This window comes from Pantherophis guttatus, chromosome 4, assembly GCF_059756535.1.
Source record: "Pantherophis guttatus breed Tessera chromosome 4, ASM5975653v1, whole genome shotgun sequence".
Lineage (NCBI taxonomy): Eukaryota > Metazoa > Chordata > Lepidosauria > Squamata > Colubridae > Pantherophis > Pantherophis guttatus.
The window spans coordinates 23,949,963-23,968,171 of NC_142066.1; the positions used below are offsets into that span (position 1 = coordinate 23,949,963).

Here is an 18,209-nt window from a genome sequence, read left to right on the forward strand (position 1 = left end):
GGCATGCACATGCGTGCCCACCAATATGACTATGCATGCCACCTGTGGCACACATGCCATAGGTTCGCCATCATGGGAATAGATGGTATTCTGGCTCAATAGTAGTAATTGTGAATGGGATCTGGGAGTCCTGGTTTACAAATATCATTTGCCTCACCACATACAGGTTTTTTAGAAGCCATTCAAATTACTCCTGTAGTTGTGGAAACATTTTCTGCCTTTCAGCTTTCTAGCACGAGATCCTGGCAGAGGAAGGCATCCCATAAGATCCTATAGTAATGTTCCAATATCTAAAGATATTGCCACAAAGAAGAGGGGATCAACCTATTCTCCAAGTCACCTGAAGGCAGGACAAGAAACGATGGATGGAAACTAATCAAGGAGGGAAGCAACTTAGAACTACGGAGAAATTTCCTGGAGGTTAGAACTAGAAGACCTCTAAAGTCCCTTCCAACTCTGTTATTCTGTCATTTTCTTTTATTTCTGTGATTCTGGTACTTTATGAATAAAAAATACAAATAATATTCTTTCAAGATACCTTGAGGACAGAGAAAATCCTCCTTAAATATGTACATACATGCTACAAATGATCTAAGACAGTTCCACTAATGAACTTGAGTCACATGTGATCAGGTTACATACCTTGAACCATGATAAGATGGACCTGGAGGCACAGAAGGTGCCCCTTCATTGCTCCAGAATGTCCAGAGGGAGATCAGAGGGACCCTGTTCTTGAAAACTCACACAGGTTCCTACAGACCCAAAGGTGCTTTTTACAAAAGGCAATTGGATTTTCTTCTTCTTTTTCTTCGAAAACATTTTGCTTCCCATCCAAGAAACATTTTGGATGAAAAGTAAAATGTTTGAAAAGAAAAAAAATAAAAATAACTCCAGATGCTTTTTAAAAAAAAAGAAAAGAAAGAAAAAAAACCACCTTTGGGACAACCATGATCTGGATGATGGAGAATCTCCATAAATATCCTCCTACACAGAGGTGGGCTTCACATACTGTAGCAACCGGTTCGCCCAGCACTGGAAATGTGAGCTCACATATGTGCCATCCATGCGATGTCAAACAACACAGCAATTTGCTCATACGTGCTGTCCGCACATGCATGCGACATCACAAAACATGGCAATTCACATGTACACTCCATCTGCACACGCATCCGGCGTCAAACAACACAGTAATTCGCAAATACGCACTGTCCGCACACATGTGACACGTCAATAAACAAAATAAGTCACTCGCATGTGCCATCTGCACATGCATGCAATGTCAAACAAAATGGCAATTCTCTCGTGCATGTCGTCCACACATGCACGTAACGTCAAAATCACAGCGATATAGGACAGGATTGCGGCCGGGCAGGTGGGTGGGGGCAGGCCCACCCGCAAGTGGCCACTACCGGTTCCCATGAACTGGTCTGAACCAGCTGAATCCCACCTCTGCTCCTGTAACTTCCTTCTTTTCTATGTGACAGTTTCAGCAAATCAAGGGGCAGAACTGGTAAGTATTTCTCTGAATTAGGAGGTTGTGAGATGAGAAGAGAAAACTTATCTGACTACTAATCTATTTCCTCCTCTTTTAACCAACATGCAAAACTCAGTTTCCAAGATCTCAAGATCATTTCTATCTTGCCTGATGAGGAGCTGCCAAGAGATGGGTTTGGACTGTACAATTTCTTCAATTGGAAGAAGAGCTGAATAGCTTGGCGAAAGGGATTCATCCACCTTGTAATTATCTAAATAAACTTGTTTTTAGGGGGAGGAATAGAACCTAGGGAGACTTAATAGTTTAAAATTAACAACAACTCCATGAGGCTCCATAGGTACAGTATGAATCACTCAGATGATAATAATTGTAATCTACAGTTTTAGTTGTGCATAAAACCAGTAGAGGTTCTTTCATTGTTCCAGGCAAAGTTTTGTGATGGAGATGTGGCTGCACTGCTGTGATTGGAGCCAAACTGCTTTGGCATTCAAAGAGACTCACATACTTTGCCATTGGCTTTTATTCTCTCTCCTTGCCCTCCAGGCTTCTTTCAACAAGATCTTTAACTCCATGTGTCGAAACAAACGACATTTGCAGCTTAATCTCCCTGCCCTCTCCAGTGATATCGTCATTGCAGAATTTGTGTCGACTTTATATCCCAAATGGTCTTTGCTCCACTTTATGGAACATCCAGCAGGATCTTTGGAAGGATGGCAAGTACTCCTTTGAAAGAAACTGTGATATGCCTTTCAAGGTTTTTTTTTTTTTTAGTTGATTGTATTCAGGACATTCTGATTATTTTTTTTCCATTTTAGATGAGAATTAAAACTGGTTTAGGCATATTTTTTATTTATATATCTGTCTTGGTTAATGATATTTCAGGTGCTGAAATATACAGTAGCTGTTAAATGTTGCCTTGTAGACATGGTTTTTCATGTTGCTGTTGTTATACATCAATTAACCTGTTCATGAGAAGATTTGATTTTAATGACACTGTTCCCCTATTTTTTTTATTTAACATTCAAAATGAAAGCGAAACCATATCAAAACTATTTAGGATGAATATTTTAATAAAGGTTTTAATACATATCTATGATTCTCATACTACATAATGACACTGTTGGAATTTGTCACTTTTTCCTGATTTGCAAATACTTCTACATACCAAGACTTTTATTTTATAAAGATTGTGGTAGCTTGAGTTTTCTACTTCTTATGCAGTAAGTCTCCTGAGTAGAAAGACGGACCATATTTAAATATATGAATGTGATAAAATGTGAATTGTTGTTAACAGTTGGCAAAATCCATCAGTTTCTGCCCTTCTATTGCATTGCTGCCCTACATACACAAAACAATGCTTGTAATTGCATTACACTTCTCAAAATATGATCACAGTTCCCACATGATCCTCCAATGAGATTCAAGCACTGCACTTCAGCCCAGATACATCATTTTAGATGTATCTAAATCCAGTTATTGTCACATTTGAAGATTATAGAACTAAATGAAACTCTTCTTGCAGGCCATTGCCTAAAAACGTACAGCATGTCCTAGCCTTCAGTTTTGCCATTCAGGAGATCAACAGGAATGAGAATTTGTTACCCAACATCACCTTGGTCTCCAAGATATACGAGAATGGTTTTCAGGCAATGAAAGCCTCTGAGAACCTTTTCACTCTCCTCTTTGTGGAAGGCCTCTGTCAACTCAATTACAGGAAGGGAAAGGACCAAAACATCATGGCCGTCATTGGTGATCTCCCTTCCCAGAACACCATCCAGATGGCCAACATCTTAAATGCCTACAAGATTCCACAGGTAGGTATCTGGTTTCACATTATGCACAAGAAAAGAAAGGATAGCAATTAAAAGTGAAGACAACCCCTCAAAAACAGCTGCAATATTGGGAAACTCGTTTTAGAGTTTTTATTTACTTATTTTGTCAGAGAAATGCAATGCATCAATTACTATTACATATGTAGTAATTCTTAATAAGCACGAACATACTTAGTTTGTAGAAATTGTATAGCTATCACTGTTTCGGACTATTTCTTCTTCTTCTTTTTCTTCTTCCCTTCCTCCTCCTCCTCCTCCTCCTCCTCCTCCTCCTCCTCCTCCTCCTCCTCCTTCTTTTTGTCTTTCTCTTTATCACTTTGGGTTCTTGTTCTTGCTCTTCTGGTGGCCTCAAGCATTGTTAATTGATATTGTAGTAATGTATCTAATATTGTCTCTCCATCTTCTGGGTATTCTATGTTCACAAGAATTTTAAATATGCTTATCCTAATTATCTTACCCTCATAATATAAAATGGAAGATGAATACTGTCAGATCCTTAATGAAAAAGCCGCCTCTCTTACTACTCATTCCTATCTGCTCTCTAAAAGGCATATGGTGGCTCAATGGCTGCTGATCTTGTCGATCTAAGTTCAGTGGTTTGAATCCCTAGTGCTGCATAATGGACTGAGCTCCTGTTACTTGTCCCAGCTTTTGCCAATCTAGCAGTTCGAAAGCAGGTAAAAAATGTACGTAGAAAAATAGGGACCACCTTTGGTGGGAAGGTAACAGCGTTCCATGAACGTTTGGCATTTAGTCATGCCGGCCATATGACCACGGAGACGTCTTCAGACAGCACTGACTCTTTGGCTTTGAAATGGAAATGAGCACCACCCCCTAGAGTCAGGAACGACTAGCACATATGTGCGAGTAGAACCTTTATCTTTATCTGCTCTCTATTTCTACTTAGCACAATCAAAGATTGAGGTGACTTTGTCTAAAAAGGGATGAATGGAATTCTAATGGTGATCTGGTTGCAAAAGCTCTCAGGAAAGACTTGTTGATCTCCAGATTTAGTATTTATCTCACCCATCAAGATATTTTTATGGAAAAACAGGTCCAAAAGAAATACTTCCATTTTTTTTATGTGTCTACAGAAGCAGTACTTCATCTAAAAGTACATCATTATTATTCCCACTCTGCAGCTCAGTTATGGCACTTTTGACCTGGCATTGAGTGATAAACAGCAGTTTCCTTCTTTCTTCTGGATGACTCCAAATGAAAACCTCCAGTATGCTGGGATTATTCAGCTCTTGAAATATTTTGGATGGAATTGGATTGACCTGCTCATTCCAGAAGACACCACTGGAGAGAGATTTCTCAGAATTCTGAGACCAAAATTCATCCAGAGTGATATTTGCATTTCTTTAATTCAACTTATTCCAAGATTGACAAATTATGACCCCAGTACCTTACGGAAGATTAATCTAGGTAAAATAGGGCATGTCCTCTGGTATAGTAAAACCAATGTAATACTAGTTTATGGGGACATGCAATCTATAGAAGGCTTACGAGTAATTCTTGAATGGTATGAAATTAGTCAAAGGCTCCCAATTGAGAGGGTTTGGGTCATAAGTGCTCTCTGGGATGTCACTTCTGTCTTTGAACCTCAGAAATTTACAGCATTGTCTTTCAATGGAAGCTTGTCTTTTGCCCTACACACAAATAGCGTACCAGGCTTTCAAGAGTTCCTTGAGAAGCTAAATCCATATCAATCTAAAGTGCATTTCCTACCTCAATTCTGGAGTGCAGCATTTATCTGTTCACTTCCAATGTACAATATATATGGAGCAGGCAAAGGAAGCTGCACTGGGAAAGAGGATCTGGGGAGTCTCCCTGGAACTGCCTTTGAAATGGAGATGTCTGGCCAGAGCTACAGTATTTACAATGCTGTCTATGCTGTAGCACATGGTCTCCATGCTATGTATTCATCCAGAGCCAGGCAGAAGACAAGAGGCAATGGAGAGAAGTGGAATTTGCTGAAAGTCCAACCTTGGCAGGTTAGTTATGGTTCCTTCTAATGTAGTGGGAATGTAGCCATAATAACATATTGATTTCAATTTTTACAAAATTCAAAATTCATTAACAGTATATTTTACAACAGTCTGCATTCAACTGAAAGTGTCTGAACGAAACATCTTTTCATTTGGATAATGTAGGAGATTACAAGGTTGAGCCCGAGGGTAGGGTCAAATGCATCATCCGTTTGGTGTCTCTACACCCCCATAAAAGACCTAATTCCAGCCCCCCTTTAAGTCCGTTGGCTCTTCTCTGGTGCCAATTCACCTTGACCATTGATAATTCAGAATGTTGTAATAGGTAGCATGAAATAAACTTGTAGTACTTTTGAACTCTGTTCTGATTCCATGAAACAAGGAATAATATCATATTCTTTATTTAGCTGCTCCTCTAAAGTGTATGTATGTATGTATGTATATGTGTGTGTGTGTGTGTGTATGTGTAGAGATAGATAGATAGATAGATGATAGATAGATAGATAGATAGATAGATAGATAGATAGATAGATTTAAAATATATGTTTAAAAATTACTGTTTAATAACAGCATAGTTGGAAGGGACCTTGGAGGTCTTCTAGTCCAACCCCCTGCTCAGGCAGGAAACCCTATACCAGTGATGATTAACCTTTTTGGTGCCGAGTGCCCAAAGCATGCGCGCACGAATGCATTCACATGAGGGCTTCCCCTGTACCCCATTTTGGGCCTCGAAAGCCTCCTGAACCCCCATGCATTCACTCTGCCCCCCCCAAACAGACATGGACATGGACATCCCGCACATGCGCCCAACCCCTGCACATGCACGGCAGAGACCAAAAGACCAGGTGGTCGGCTGGAGGCACACATGCATACGCGGTGGAGCTGGACTGGGGCGACTGCTGGCGTGCTGCAGAGAAGGCTTTGCATGCCATAAGTTCACCATCACAGCCCTACACCACTTCAGATAAATGGTTATCCAATATCTACTTAAAAACTTCCAGTGTTGGAGCATTCACAACTTCTGCAGGCAAGTGGTTCCACTGATTAATTGTTCTAACTGTCAGAAAATTTCTCCTCAGTTCTAGGTTGATTCGCTCCTTGATTAGTTTCCACCCATTGCTTCTTGTCCTCTTTCAGGTGCTTTGGAGAATAGGTTGACCCCCTGTTCTTTGTAGCAACCCCTTATATATTTTTAAGATTGCTATCAAATCACAACTAGTCCTTCTTTTCATTAAACTAGACATACCTAATTCGAGCAACCTTTTTTTACACATCTTAGTCTCCAGTCCCCTAATCATCTTGGTTGCTCTGCACTCTTTCTAGAATTGCAACATCCTTTTTACAATGTGGTGACCAAAACTGGATGCAGTATTCGAAATGTGCTCTGCAGGATGAAGGCATCTTCCCATGTTTCAAACCAATATGGTCTGAGCTTTCTTTTGCCAATTAGACCCACAATATTTGGTGATGTCATTGAGCCATCTTCTTTTTGGTCTCTTTTGTAGACACCTTTTATCAACAGTGAAAAGTGATTAGAGTTGATAAAACACTTTTTTATCAACTGGGATCCATTCTATGACTGCCTTGGTCCACCTGCCAAGTCCTTGTCAAGTGGTATTAACACTTCAAATGATCTTGATTCTATCCTCTGTTAATTCAGCCTAGGATTGAGTTGGCTTTTTTGGCAGCTGAAGCACACTGCTGACTCATATTGTCCACCAGACCCCAAGATCCCTGTCACAGTTGGCTACTGAGTGTTGGCTACTTCTGCCAATTTTGTGTCATATGCAAATTTTATGGCTTATCTATCCCCTCATCCAAATCATTGATGAAGATGTTGAAGAGTACTGGGCCTAAAACAGAGCCTTGGGGTACCCCACTGCATATTTCCATCCATGTAGATGCAGTTCCATTGAGGACTACATGTTGAGTGTGGTTGGTCAGCCAATTATGAATCCATCTGGTGGTGATGCTGTCTAACCCACATTTTTCTACTTTAGCAAGTAGTAGGTTATGGTCTACCTTATCAAATGCCTTACTGAAGTCCAAGTAAATTATATCCACAGCATTTTTCTTGTTCACTAAAATTTGTCTGGCATGATCTGTTTTTAACAAACTGATGTTGGCGGTTCCTTCAGAAGCTTGGAGTGTAATCCATCTGGTCCTGTTGATTTGAACTCGCATAGGGTAGACAGGTGCTCTCTTACCTTTTTCTTATCTATTTCTTATCTATTTTAAGTTGTATTCCTGCATTTCCCATGCAGCTGCAAAAAATTAGTTAAGCAGTTCTTCTTTCTTCCTGTTGTTCATTACTTTCTTGCCATTTTCTCCCATTAATGGACAATAATTTCCTTGACATTTTTCTTGTTTTTTACATGTTGAAAGAAGCTTTTGTTGTTGTTGTTGTTGTTGTTTTTTACTTTTGTCGCAAGACTTAGTTCATTTTGAGCCTTAGCTTTCCTGACTTCATTTTTGCAGACTCAAGATATTTGTTGATATTCTGCTTTGGTTAGGTGCCTCTCTTTCCAGTTTTTATATTTGTCCCTTTTGTCTTTAAAATTTATAATTTTTAGTTGTCTATAGGCTTGGTGGTAACCTCTGAAAGTATGTATTTCTTGTTGCAATTTTGATTTTGATTTTTCACAGATATTATATTAGGTATATGGAGATATTTTTTTCCCAGAGGTCTTCTGCTTCCTTTCCAAGTTTCAATCCAGTAAATGATTACCTTTTATGCAGCATTTTGTGGTTGAATAGCAGAAGAAAAATTCACTAAAGTAGAGAGAAGGAAAAATTGTGCAAAATAATAATAATAATCAATGAAATTGGTGGCAGGGGTAAGATAATTAATTGTTCTAACTGTTCTAACTTTTAGAAATTGTGGATGCTCCAACACTGGAAGTTTTTTTTTTTTATTGAAAAAATTTTCAAATACAAAATTTCCCCCATTTTTCTCCCCCCCTCCTCCCTAACCCCCCCTCACCACCCATCCCCCCTGTGACTTCTTCACAACAAAAACCTAATTCATAACAGATTATATAATATTTTGCCATCCTCTTACTCCCTCCTCTAAATACTGACCCTTACATGCTAATAATATTATTAATATTATTACTTCCCCCTTTTACCATACGTTTCAAAATAACATTATATAATAACTTCTAATTTAGCATAATAATATTATTATAACTCCCAATCTAGCAACAATCTGCCTTTTTTTCTCCTCCCCCATACTTATATATATAACATTTCAAAGCAGCCTTCCCCATAAATCTTAATTTAACATTTATTCAACTCTATCCATTTCCTCCACTCCCCTAAATATATCACTTAAACATCCCTTTTCTTAAACTAAACAATCAGTAAACTAACCTATTTCCACCCACTTTCCTACAAAATTGCCATGCACAACAATTCTTAATATCTTTAATCTACTGCCCGCCCTGCTAAAAAAAATATATTCCATTATATAAAAAAAATCAATGACTTTAAATTTATAATCCATATAATATCTTCTTTGATGTCTTTCCACTGGATTGTTGAGTCCATCATCCATATTAGGGTAACATAGCATCCTGGTTGCAACAGTTTGTTCAAAATCCTCGGTCATCATCTGCCCCCATCAGTAATGAGTATCCTCATATATATATCAAAAAAGGAAAACAACCACCCGAGTGACATTATAATTATATTCCATATAGTATCTGTAATTGTGGCTTTCATTAGGATTATTAATTCCCATCATCATAATGGGTAACAACCAGAACTTCTGCGTGCCCCAGCGTAGCTCTCTTGCCTTATAGCTCAAGATAAATATAATACATTTATCAATAAAAAAAAGAAATCCAAAATAGATAATTCCAATCCAACAATTTAAGGCTCTTTTCACATCCCAAAGTTACGGCATTGCAGAGGTCTGTCACTCTCCTCAGGATAATGTTAACCAATACTTCGCCTCAACTATCTTTTCATATATTCATTCATTTTTTAAAAATAACTGGCTTCACTGTTGCTTAATTTAGAAATTTTTATTTTTGTGAGACCTATTTCTTTTTTTCTTTTCTTTTTGTGGGTTTGATCTCCATCCTAATTTCCCTTCTACAAGTTGTATATCAACTGATCGGTTTTCATTCTGCTTTATGACTTGATCTTGTTGGTTTTGCTTTTGTATCTCATATTTCTTTTTTATCAATTGTGTATCAGCTAATTGGTTTCCATGCTTGTCTGTGACTTGATGAATCATCACATTAGAGTCCGATACCACTTCTCTCATATTTGTAGATAATCCAGCTGAGGTGTCTAAAGAATCCAAAGGCAATTTGTCCACAGCAGCCTCTATAATTCGATGTTTTCCCTTTATTTCCAACTCCTTCTGCTTATCCTGTATTGTGCATAAAGATGTTAAGTTCATTTTCAAAAAATTTTGATAAAATTCTTCCGCTTTTTCAACAGTATTTAGTTGGTATCTTTCTCCTTGATATCTCAATATTATGCCAACTGGAGCATCCCACCTGAATAGAATATTTCTTTTTTTAAGCTCAGTCACTAGAAAACCAAATTTCTTTCTTTCCGATAACATCTTAGGCGGGAGCTCTTTGTAAATCCAAATCTTTCTTCCAAACAATTGCAAAGTAGAGTTGAAGGAATTTTGCACAATATTATTTCTTATTTCTTTATCTGTAAAATAAATCACCACATCTCTAGGCAATTGCCTTTGCTTTGCAGTCCAGGAATTTATTCTATAAACTCTATCGATCCTACAAAATACTTCCTCAGGTTGAACCTTTAAAATCCCAGCCAAAATTTCAGAAGATATTTTCCTTAAATCATCTCTGTTATTTTCCTGCAATCCTCTCAGTCTAATCGCATATTCAGTAAAATTATATTGCATCATTAAAACTTCTCTTTCAATCCGTTGTTGTATATTTTCTCCATTACAAGTCTTTTGATCAGCCTCCATTTTAGGTTTTTCTTCTGAGCTATTGTCTTGAGTGTTTGTCAAATCATTTTCAATTTTTTGTATTCTATTGTCCATATTGTCCTCAATTTCTTCCATTTTAGACTCTAATAAATTAGTATTTGCATCCAACTTGATCATAAATTCTGTAAAACCATTAGCCATTTTTATAATCTTTCGATCCAAAGTATCAAACTTTAATTGCACTAATTCTTTAATTTCCTGCTTAAATTTTTCAAAGTTCTGATTCACAATCTCATCCCTTCTTACAATCTCCTCCAAAAGAAATTCAATTATGTTAAAATCAGTTTTCTGAGACTGGAGATTTAGAACTTGTTCACGTAATTTATTAATGGGGGAATCCCCCCCCCCCACTGCTTGTTTGTCTGGCTTTGTAAGTTTTAATGCCATGTTTCCACACAGACAAACTTTTTTAGAAAAGAAAAGAGAGGCAAAGAAGAAAAAAAAACTTCTTTCCAACCAAGATCACTATCAGATCTCCAGGAAAAAGAGAACACAAAAGTAGAGCTTTATCTTCAATTGTAACCAGAGGTATTTATTCTGCTACTTTGTATCTTAATAGGAAACGGAAGGACTCTCCCTTTCAGCCCCTTCTCAAGCCTCAGCAGTCGCCATTTTTTAAAAATTCTTTTTTCCCTTTTCCTTTTCCTTCTTCAGTAACTGTTATAAAATAAATAAGATACTTGCGATTCAGGGTCACAGGTCCAGCTCACATCCTTTTTAATTATTCTGTTAATTTTGTATGCTTGTTCTTGTCGCCTAGCTCTGCATAAGCAGAGGTCTCCCAAAGCCCGGAGCGGCGGCGAGGGAAATAGGGAGCTTCATCTGCTTCGTCCCCCAAAGTAAAAAAAAAAACTTTTGGGGCTACACAGAGAGCTGGGGAATGGCCTGTTTTCCTTTCTTACCTGGCTCCAGATCCTCTCTATTTATCTGGGAAGGGTGAAAAACAGCCTTTCTCACTCCCTCGGAGGCCTCTCTAGGAGTCTCTGGAGACTGGGTACAGCAAAAAAGGTCACTTCCTGTCCCACCAGGAGTTGGGAAATGGGCCCTTTCAGGCCTCTGGAGGGCCTCTGAGGGAGTGGGAAAGGCTGTTTTCGCCCTCCCCAGATGCACAGAGACGATCTGGAGCCAGGTAAGAAAGAAAAATGGGCCTACCAGGCCATCGCGTGCCAGGAGCGGGGGGGGGATTGCGCATGCATGCGCAGGGGGGTCGCATAGAATTATGGGTGTGGGCACGCGCACATGCAAACCTCCCCCACCCACCCCCCCTCCTGGCATGCGATGACAAAAAGGTTAGCCATCGCTGGTATAGGGTTTCCCACTTGAGCAGGGGGTTGGACTAGAAGACTAAAAGACCTCCAAGATCTCTTCCAACTCTGTTATTCTATTATTCTGTTATATTTCTAAGCAAAAAAATTATCCATCATGAAGTGCAACATGTGCTATATATCTGACCAAAAAACTCTATTTTGATTAAAGTCAATTCCGTTTATTACAGTCATAGACCAGACACCAGAAACAATAAAAACACTCAGTAAATATGCAATTAAAAATTCTACTATAAAATAATAAATAACAGCTAAAATCTATGATAAAATCCAGCCTGTCGATTATATATGGTCTAAAATTACAATTCATAAACTTGTAGCCCATAGTCAGTTTAATATTTAAAAAGGAAGAAAGAAGCAGTGCAACAGGTTTGCCATATTTGTTGTGTAAAATAGCTATGGTGGATTAGAAATGTGTTTCTGATGAATCCCCAATGCTGGTGTGCAGAATCTAGCCACCTGCGCAGAAGAAATGGACTTAAGCAGCCACTGGAGATAAGGAGTGTCGGAGTGGCCAGGATACCCAGTAAATGTTGGAAGAATATGTTTCTTTGAATCTCTCTGTAAAGGCACATCGAAAGAATAATACTTAAACGTAAAATATAGTCCTGCAAAATAGAATTATGCCTTTGGAATATTAAAAAAAATACTATTAACGCTAAAGTTTGGCTGCTAGTTAAAAATGACTTGAGTGCCATTTGGTAAATCCCAGCATGGAACTGTACATTCTATTGCCTACTATTGGCATAAATTTCTCACTTATCTCTCTTATTTTTTAGCTTCGATTATTTCTGAAAAACCTCCATTTCAACAATAGTGCTGGGGAAGAAATAGTTTTCAATGAGAATGGAAACCTGGCAGCAGCATACGATATCATCAACTTGATTACTTTCCCCAATCGATCCTTTCAGAAGGTCCAAGTTGGAGGTGTTGAACCTCAGAGTTCTCAAAAGGAAGGCCTCACCATAAATGCAACTACCATTGGATGGAATCCCAAATTTAAGCAGGTGAGTTAAACAAACCAACGAAAACACGAGGATATTTTCTCAATTTCTGGGATTTTAAATCAGTAACCTTAGAGTGGTTCCAAGGTCATTTGGTATCTTCTTAATGATGTTAGAACACTTTTGTATCCTGGAAAAATGAAGAAGTTCTCAATTCTACATTACACTTTCAGAATGTGGGGAAAGAGCTCACTGGGATTATTATTTATTTATATATTTTTGTATAAGATAACAGATATAAGTATAAGATTATGAATATAGGAAATGGGTACAAATAAAAGGGGACAGTAGGACAGTGATGGTAGGAATGTAAGTGCACTTATGCATGCCCCTTACAGTCCTCATAGGAATGGGGTGAGGTCAACAGTAGACAGTCTAAGGTTAAAGTTATGGGGGTTTGGGGATGAAACCACAGAGTCAGGTAATGCATTCCAGGCATTGACCACTCTGTTGCTGAAGTCGTATTTTCTGCAATCCAGTTTGGAGCAGTTTACCTTTAGTGAGGTGGAAGATTCATCTTTTGAAAGGTAATACTGAAGGGAGGATTAACCTTTCTTCTTTGAAAAAAATATTAAAAATTACAGTTACAATAATACAAACAAGAAAAGGAAAGATTTTACATAGCTATACTGTAGATGATAGATAGATGATATAGATAGATAGATGATAGATAGATAGATAGATAGATAGATAGATAGATAGATAGATGACAGACAGACAGACAGACAGACAGACAGACAGACAGACAGACAGACAGACAGATAGATAGATAGATAGATAGATAGATAGATAGATAGGACTCTCCCACTAATGAGTTTATCTGACTTTTTTTTTTTGAATCAGTTGAGACACAAAGCATGAAAAAGGTCATCACACCTATTTTCCACTTCAGGCTAATATAAACATCCATTTCTCTGGAGTTTTGCAGGAAATGTTTCTCTTGCCAGTTCCCATAGCCAATTCAAAAATCTGGGGACAGCTTCTGGCCATATAGAGATTTAGTCATTTTTTTCCCTCTTCTTTTTCTCAGAGAACTGAATAGCTTTTCTGCAGGTACTAATGCTTGTGTATTTTGAAATACAGGCAAGTTTGGATTATTGTGCTATCCCATTTTATTGTTCATCACAGAATACCACAGATGGACTGTGGACATATATCAAAGTTTGCCATCACCCCAACTCCTGTGTTCACCACACTTGCATGACTGTCCTAATTGTCAGATGGTTTTTTGATAACTGAGTATGTGCAGAACAAGGGAGGCCACTGAAGCTGGGCAATCTGCTTGTTTTGCTTCACTCATCCTGTACATGGAAAATCAGGATACCACTCTTGAGTGGCAACGTAACACAGGGATAATTGGAAAAGGATAGCAAATACTAGACCAGAATATTTTTGCTGTTATCTCAGCAGTTTCAACACTATTTCCCATACATTACAAATTTATTTTGGATTTTCTTCTTACTATTCAAATTTAACAGCTCATTAAGATTATGAGAAACATCCTGTTTTATCAACCCCTTTAGGACATCTCAAGTTCCTTTACACACTCTGCAGGGTTCATGAACTGATTTGTATTCAAATTTTCAATAGCAATTCAAAGATTTTTCAGATTTTAACTGCTCCTCTGACTGATTCTAGCAATCAGTCCTAGGAATTCCAAATTTTGCATTATTATAAATTACAAGAAGCTGGTTTTCTTTAGGTAAATGTAAAGGTTCCCCACGCACAGATGTGCTAGTTGTTCCCAACTCTAGGGGGCGGTACTCATCTCTGTTTCAAAGCCAAAGAGCCAGCACTGTCCAAAGATGTCTCTGTGGTCATGTGGCCGGCATGACTAAAAGCCAAAGGCACACGGAATGCTGTTACCTTCCCACCAAAAGTGGTCTCTATTTTTCTACTTGCATTTTTTACGTTCTTTCAAACTGCTACATTGGCAGAAGCTGAGACAAATAACGGGAGCTCACCCAATTACGCAGCACTAGGGATTCGAACTGCTGAACTTCTGATCTTTCCATCAACAAGCTCAGAGTCTTAGCCACTAAGCCACTGCGTCCCTTCGTTTTCTTTAGCTTTTATTTAAAGAGAATGACTGCTGACTGATTGATTCAAAGCTTGATTATAATCCATTTTAATTCCTTACTCTGGCCATTCCCATTAGACTCCACCTGCTGCCACCTGTGTAGAAAGCTGCCATCCTGGGTACCGGAAATTGATTAAGGAGGGGAAACAGGTTTGCTGCTATGACTGTGTTGAGTGTTCAGAGGGAAGCATTTCCACCATGATTGGTAAGAAAACAATATGGATGTTTCCTTAAAAATACAGTATGCTCTAACCAAGTTTGGGTTCTTGAATATAGTTTTAAAGAAAAGCATAGATTGATTGAGATCTCTCACTAGCCTTGGTCTCTTTCTTCTTTTTTTAAAGTGAAAACTTTTCCTTATTTAACTGTGTAATCTCTTGTTCAGGAAATGTAGTCTATTGAATAAAAAATAAACTTTAAAAGGATTTTCTTAAAGCAAACATTTTAATAGCTTTATTCTCTCCAAAAACAGGCATAATCAGGAGGCATAATTACTAAAAACTTAATTTGATTCAATGTGTAGAATTTTTAGATATTTTATTTATGGTTTTTAGATTCCAACCGATGTGAGAGGTGTCCAGAAAAACAATATCCAAATGAGAAGCACCAGCAATGTATTCCCAAAATTATCATCTACTTATCCTACAAAGAAGTCCTGGGAGAAGTCCTGACTGGCTTTGCTGTTTCTTTTGCTGTCATCACAGTTGTGGTGATGGGGACATTCATCTTCCACCAGAACACTCCCATCGTCAAAGCCAACAATTGGGATATCACCTGCACCCTGCTCGTCTCGCTCCTGCTGTGTTTTCTTTGCTCCTTTCTCTTCCTCGGGTGTCCAGGGACAGTCACATGTCTCCTCCGACAAGCAGTTTTTGGAGTGGTCTTCTCCATTGTGGTGTCTTGTGTGTTAGCCAAAACCATCACGGTGGTTCTGGCCTTCATGGCCACAAAGCCAGGGAACCGCATGAGGTTGTGGGTGGGGAAAAGGCTGTCCGTCTCAGTCATTGTTTTTTGCTCCCTTATTCAAACAAGCATCTGTGCTGTGTGGTTGACCATTTCTCCTCCTTTCCCAGACTTGGACATGCATTCCCAGGTGGATGAGATCTTAGTGCAATGCAATGAAGGCTCGGAGATTATGTTTTATGTTGTGCTGGGCTACATGTGGCTTCTGGCCCTCATCAGCTTCACGGTAGCCTTCTTTGCCCGGAAGTTGCCCGACACTTTCAATGAAGCCAAACTCATCACCTTCAGCATGCTGGTCTTCTGCAGTGTTTGGGTGTCCTTTGTGCCCACCTACTTGAGCACCAAGGGGAAATCCATGGTGGCTGTGGAAGTCTTCTCTATCTTGGCCTCAAGTGGTGGCTTATTAGGCTGCATTTTCCTGCCCAAGTGCTACATCATCATACTGAGACCAGAGCTGAATACAAGAGAGCAGCTAGTTAGGAAAAAGACTGATGTGATATCAAGGGCAGCATGAATGATACCTGAATTTATATGATTTGGATGAAAATGTTCTGCATTCTGAATTGTATTCAGAAATAATTGTCTTCTTAATTTTTTTAATTGCAATAGAATTTAGATTTGTTAAGTGTGAGAATTGCAATAGAATTTAGACTTGTTAAGTGGGTGAGAGTGACCAAGGTTCTCCAAACTGTCCTGACCAATGTAATTTTGTTGATTGTAAAGGAATGTTAAGTTAACCTTGATGAAGGAATCGACGTCCTGGGAAAGTAGAAAGTGAGGGGAAAAAACTCAGAGTAACTCCATCTTGATTCTGTTTAATTCAGAAAGGGTCAAAGAAGTTCAGGCAGGCTTTCAAGATAGCCTACAACAATGGTGTACCATTGGAATAAGACAAAAAATGAATATGATTGAATACAGACAACAGCCCATATAGGGGATTATACTGTGGATCGTAATGGCAGCAAAATGTCATTATATCTCTGCTCTCATTGTTTCTGGAGATAGCTATTCAAGTAACAGAAATCCTTCATGGCTTCAGACCAGGTTATTTGAAGAACCACCTTGTCCCAGGCACATCTACCTGACCCACCAGAGCACAGAGGAAGGGAGTGTTAAAGAACTCCTCTGCTAAGAAGGAACTGACATGTTCTGAGTAACGAACCCAATCAAATCAGGACTCTGAGGCTTCAGTCAGGCTCAAAAGACCTTTTATTGAGTATATCATATTGGCATGTAGAACAGTGAAGCTAGCTCTAAGTAATTCCCGGCTTTAGGGTTATTAAAAGGATAGAAACTTCCCACCCACCTTGGTTGTCCCAGGTCACGTTAGCCAATCAGTCCGGTGGCAGCTTTCCCCTCGGTCTCAGCACATGTTCGTTGCCTTGACCTTGGTTCTCATGCTGAGCCTGGTTGATGTTTTGTCTAGAGGTTAAGGCACCACCTTCTGACACCATCCCCTTCCCCCAAGAGTGGCAAATGAGAAACGAAACAAAAGAAAGTGCAGAGTCAGCCAAAGTCATTTCCAGAGTTGACAAGTACATCTGATAGGACACATAAGAAGAAGGATCTTCTCTATGGTGGCTTCCTCGCTTTGGAATATGATCCCCACAGAGAGTAAATTGCCCCTCATACTGACATTCATTTACAAGGTCCTGAACACCAGGTTTGCCAAGGGGCATGGGGAACCCAAAGTGAGATGGAGCCTATCAAGTGGTTTATCTGATTGATTATAATCACCAGGATGGTAGAGTCTATTGTTTTTATTGTTTATATATTGGGATATGGCGGGCAGCCATAAAAATGTACTACAAACATAGCTATCCAGATAATATCAGTGTCCTGACTGAAGGCCCATTCATGAGGAGGAACAGAATCAGATTACATCAGCTGAGGAGTTGCAGTTTGAGTTGCAGATTCAAATCCCGGCACTACTGGTTCACTATTGGGAACGTGCGGGTGCGCACACTTTCTTTGCAGGCACGCAGTGCTTCTGTGGCCCAACCGGTAGCAACCCACTCCTGTCCAAACCATAGCTACTGTTTGATGATCAGTTGATAACTGGCCAGGAGTCCTTTGTTGAGGTCCCTTATTTGCCAATTGAGTCATTCCTAGAATGGGAGGTCCCCTCAGGCAGTCACATACTCTAGTCATTTCATTTCTCCCCCCCAACTTTTTTTTAAATTAAGATTTATTATAAATCCATATAACACATGAAAATAAAGATGAGAACAAAGAGAAAAAAGGATTATAGGGAAAAAGAAAAGGGAAAAAAGCTGTGATCTAACTCTTGTTAGTACAGTACAATAGAATAACAAATGCATCACCACCAGATGGATTAGTAACTGGCTCAACAATCGCATTCAACATGTAGTCCTTAAATAAACTGCATCCGCGTGGAGGGAAATATGCAGTGGACTACTTCAGGGCTCTGCCTTAGGCCTAGTACTCTACAATATTTTCATATACAATTTTGATGGGGGAATAGAAGGGGAATTCATCCAATTTGCAGATGATACCAACCTGGTGGAAATAGACAAT

General features: G+C 38.9%; 1 protein-coding gene across 1 annotated transcript; it reads left to right on the forward strand.

Annotated features, from left to right (window-relative positions):
* The first annotated feature begins 658 nt into the window (after positions 1–658).
* LOC148113902 (vomeronasal type-2 receptor 26-like) lies at positions 659–17,487 on the forward strand. Its single transcript, XM_087893523.1, has 7 exons — positions 659–679; positions 2,039–2,208; positions 3,018–3,309; positions 4,470–5,324; positions 12,404–12,631; positions 14,787–14,913; positions 15,263–17,487. The coding sequence occupies exons 1-7, from the start codon at positions 659–661 to the stop codon at positions 16,183–16,185; spliced, it is 2,616 nt and encodes an 871-aa protein (XP_087749649.1). The 3' UTR covers positions 16,186–17,487.
* Positions 17,488–18,209: the final 722 nt, after the last annotated feature.

What these genes read in the sequence shown, in the direction of transcription:
- LOC148113902 (XM_087893523.1), top strand. Translation starts at nt 659, where the DNA reads ATGGACCTGGAGGCACAGAAG. An exon ending in GCAGGATCTTTGGAAGGATG is followed by an intron (nt 2,209 to 3,017) that starts GCAAGTACTCCT and finishes CTCTTCTTGCAG; the next exon opens with GCCATTGCCTAAAAACGTAC. An exon ending in AAGCATTTCCACCATGATTG is followed by an intron (nt 14,914 to 15,262) that starts GTAAGAAAACAA and finishes TATGGTTTTTAG; the next exon opens with ATTCCAACCGATGTGAGAGG.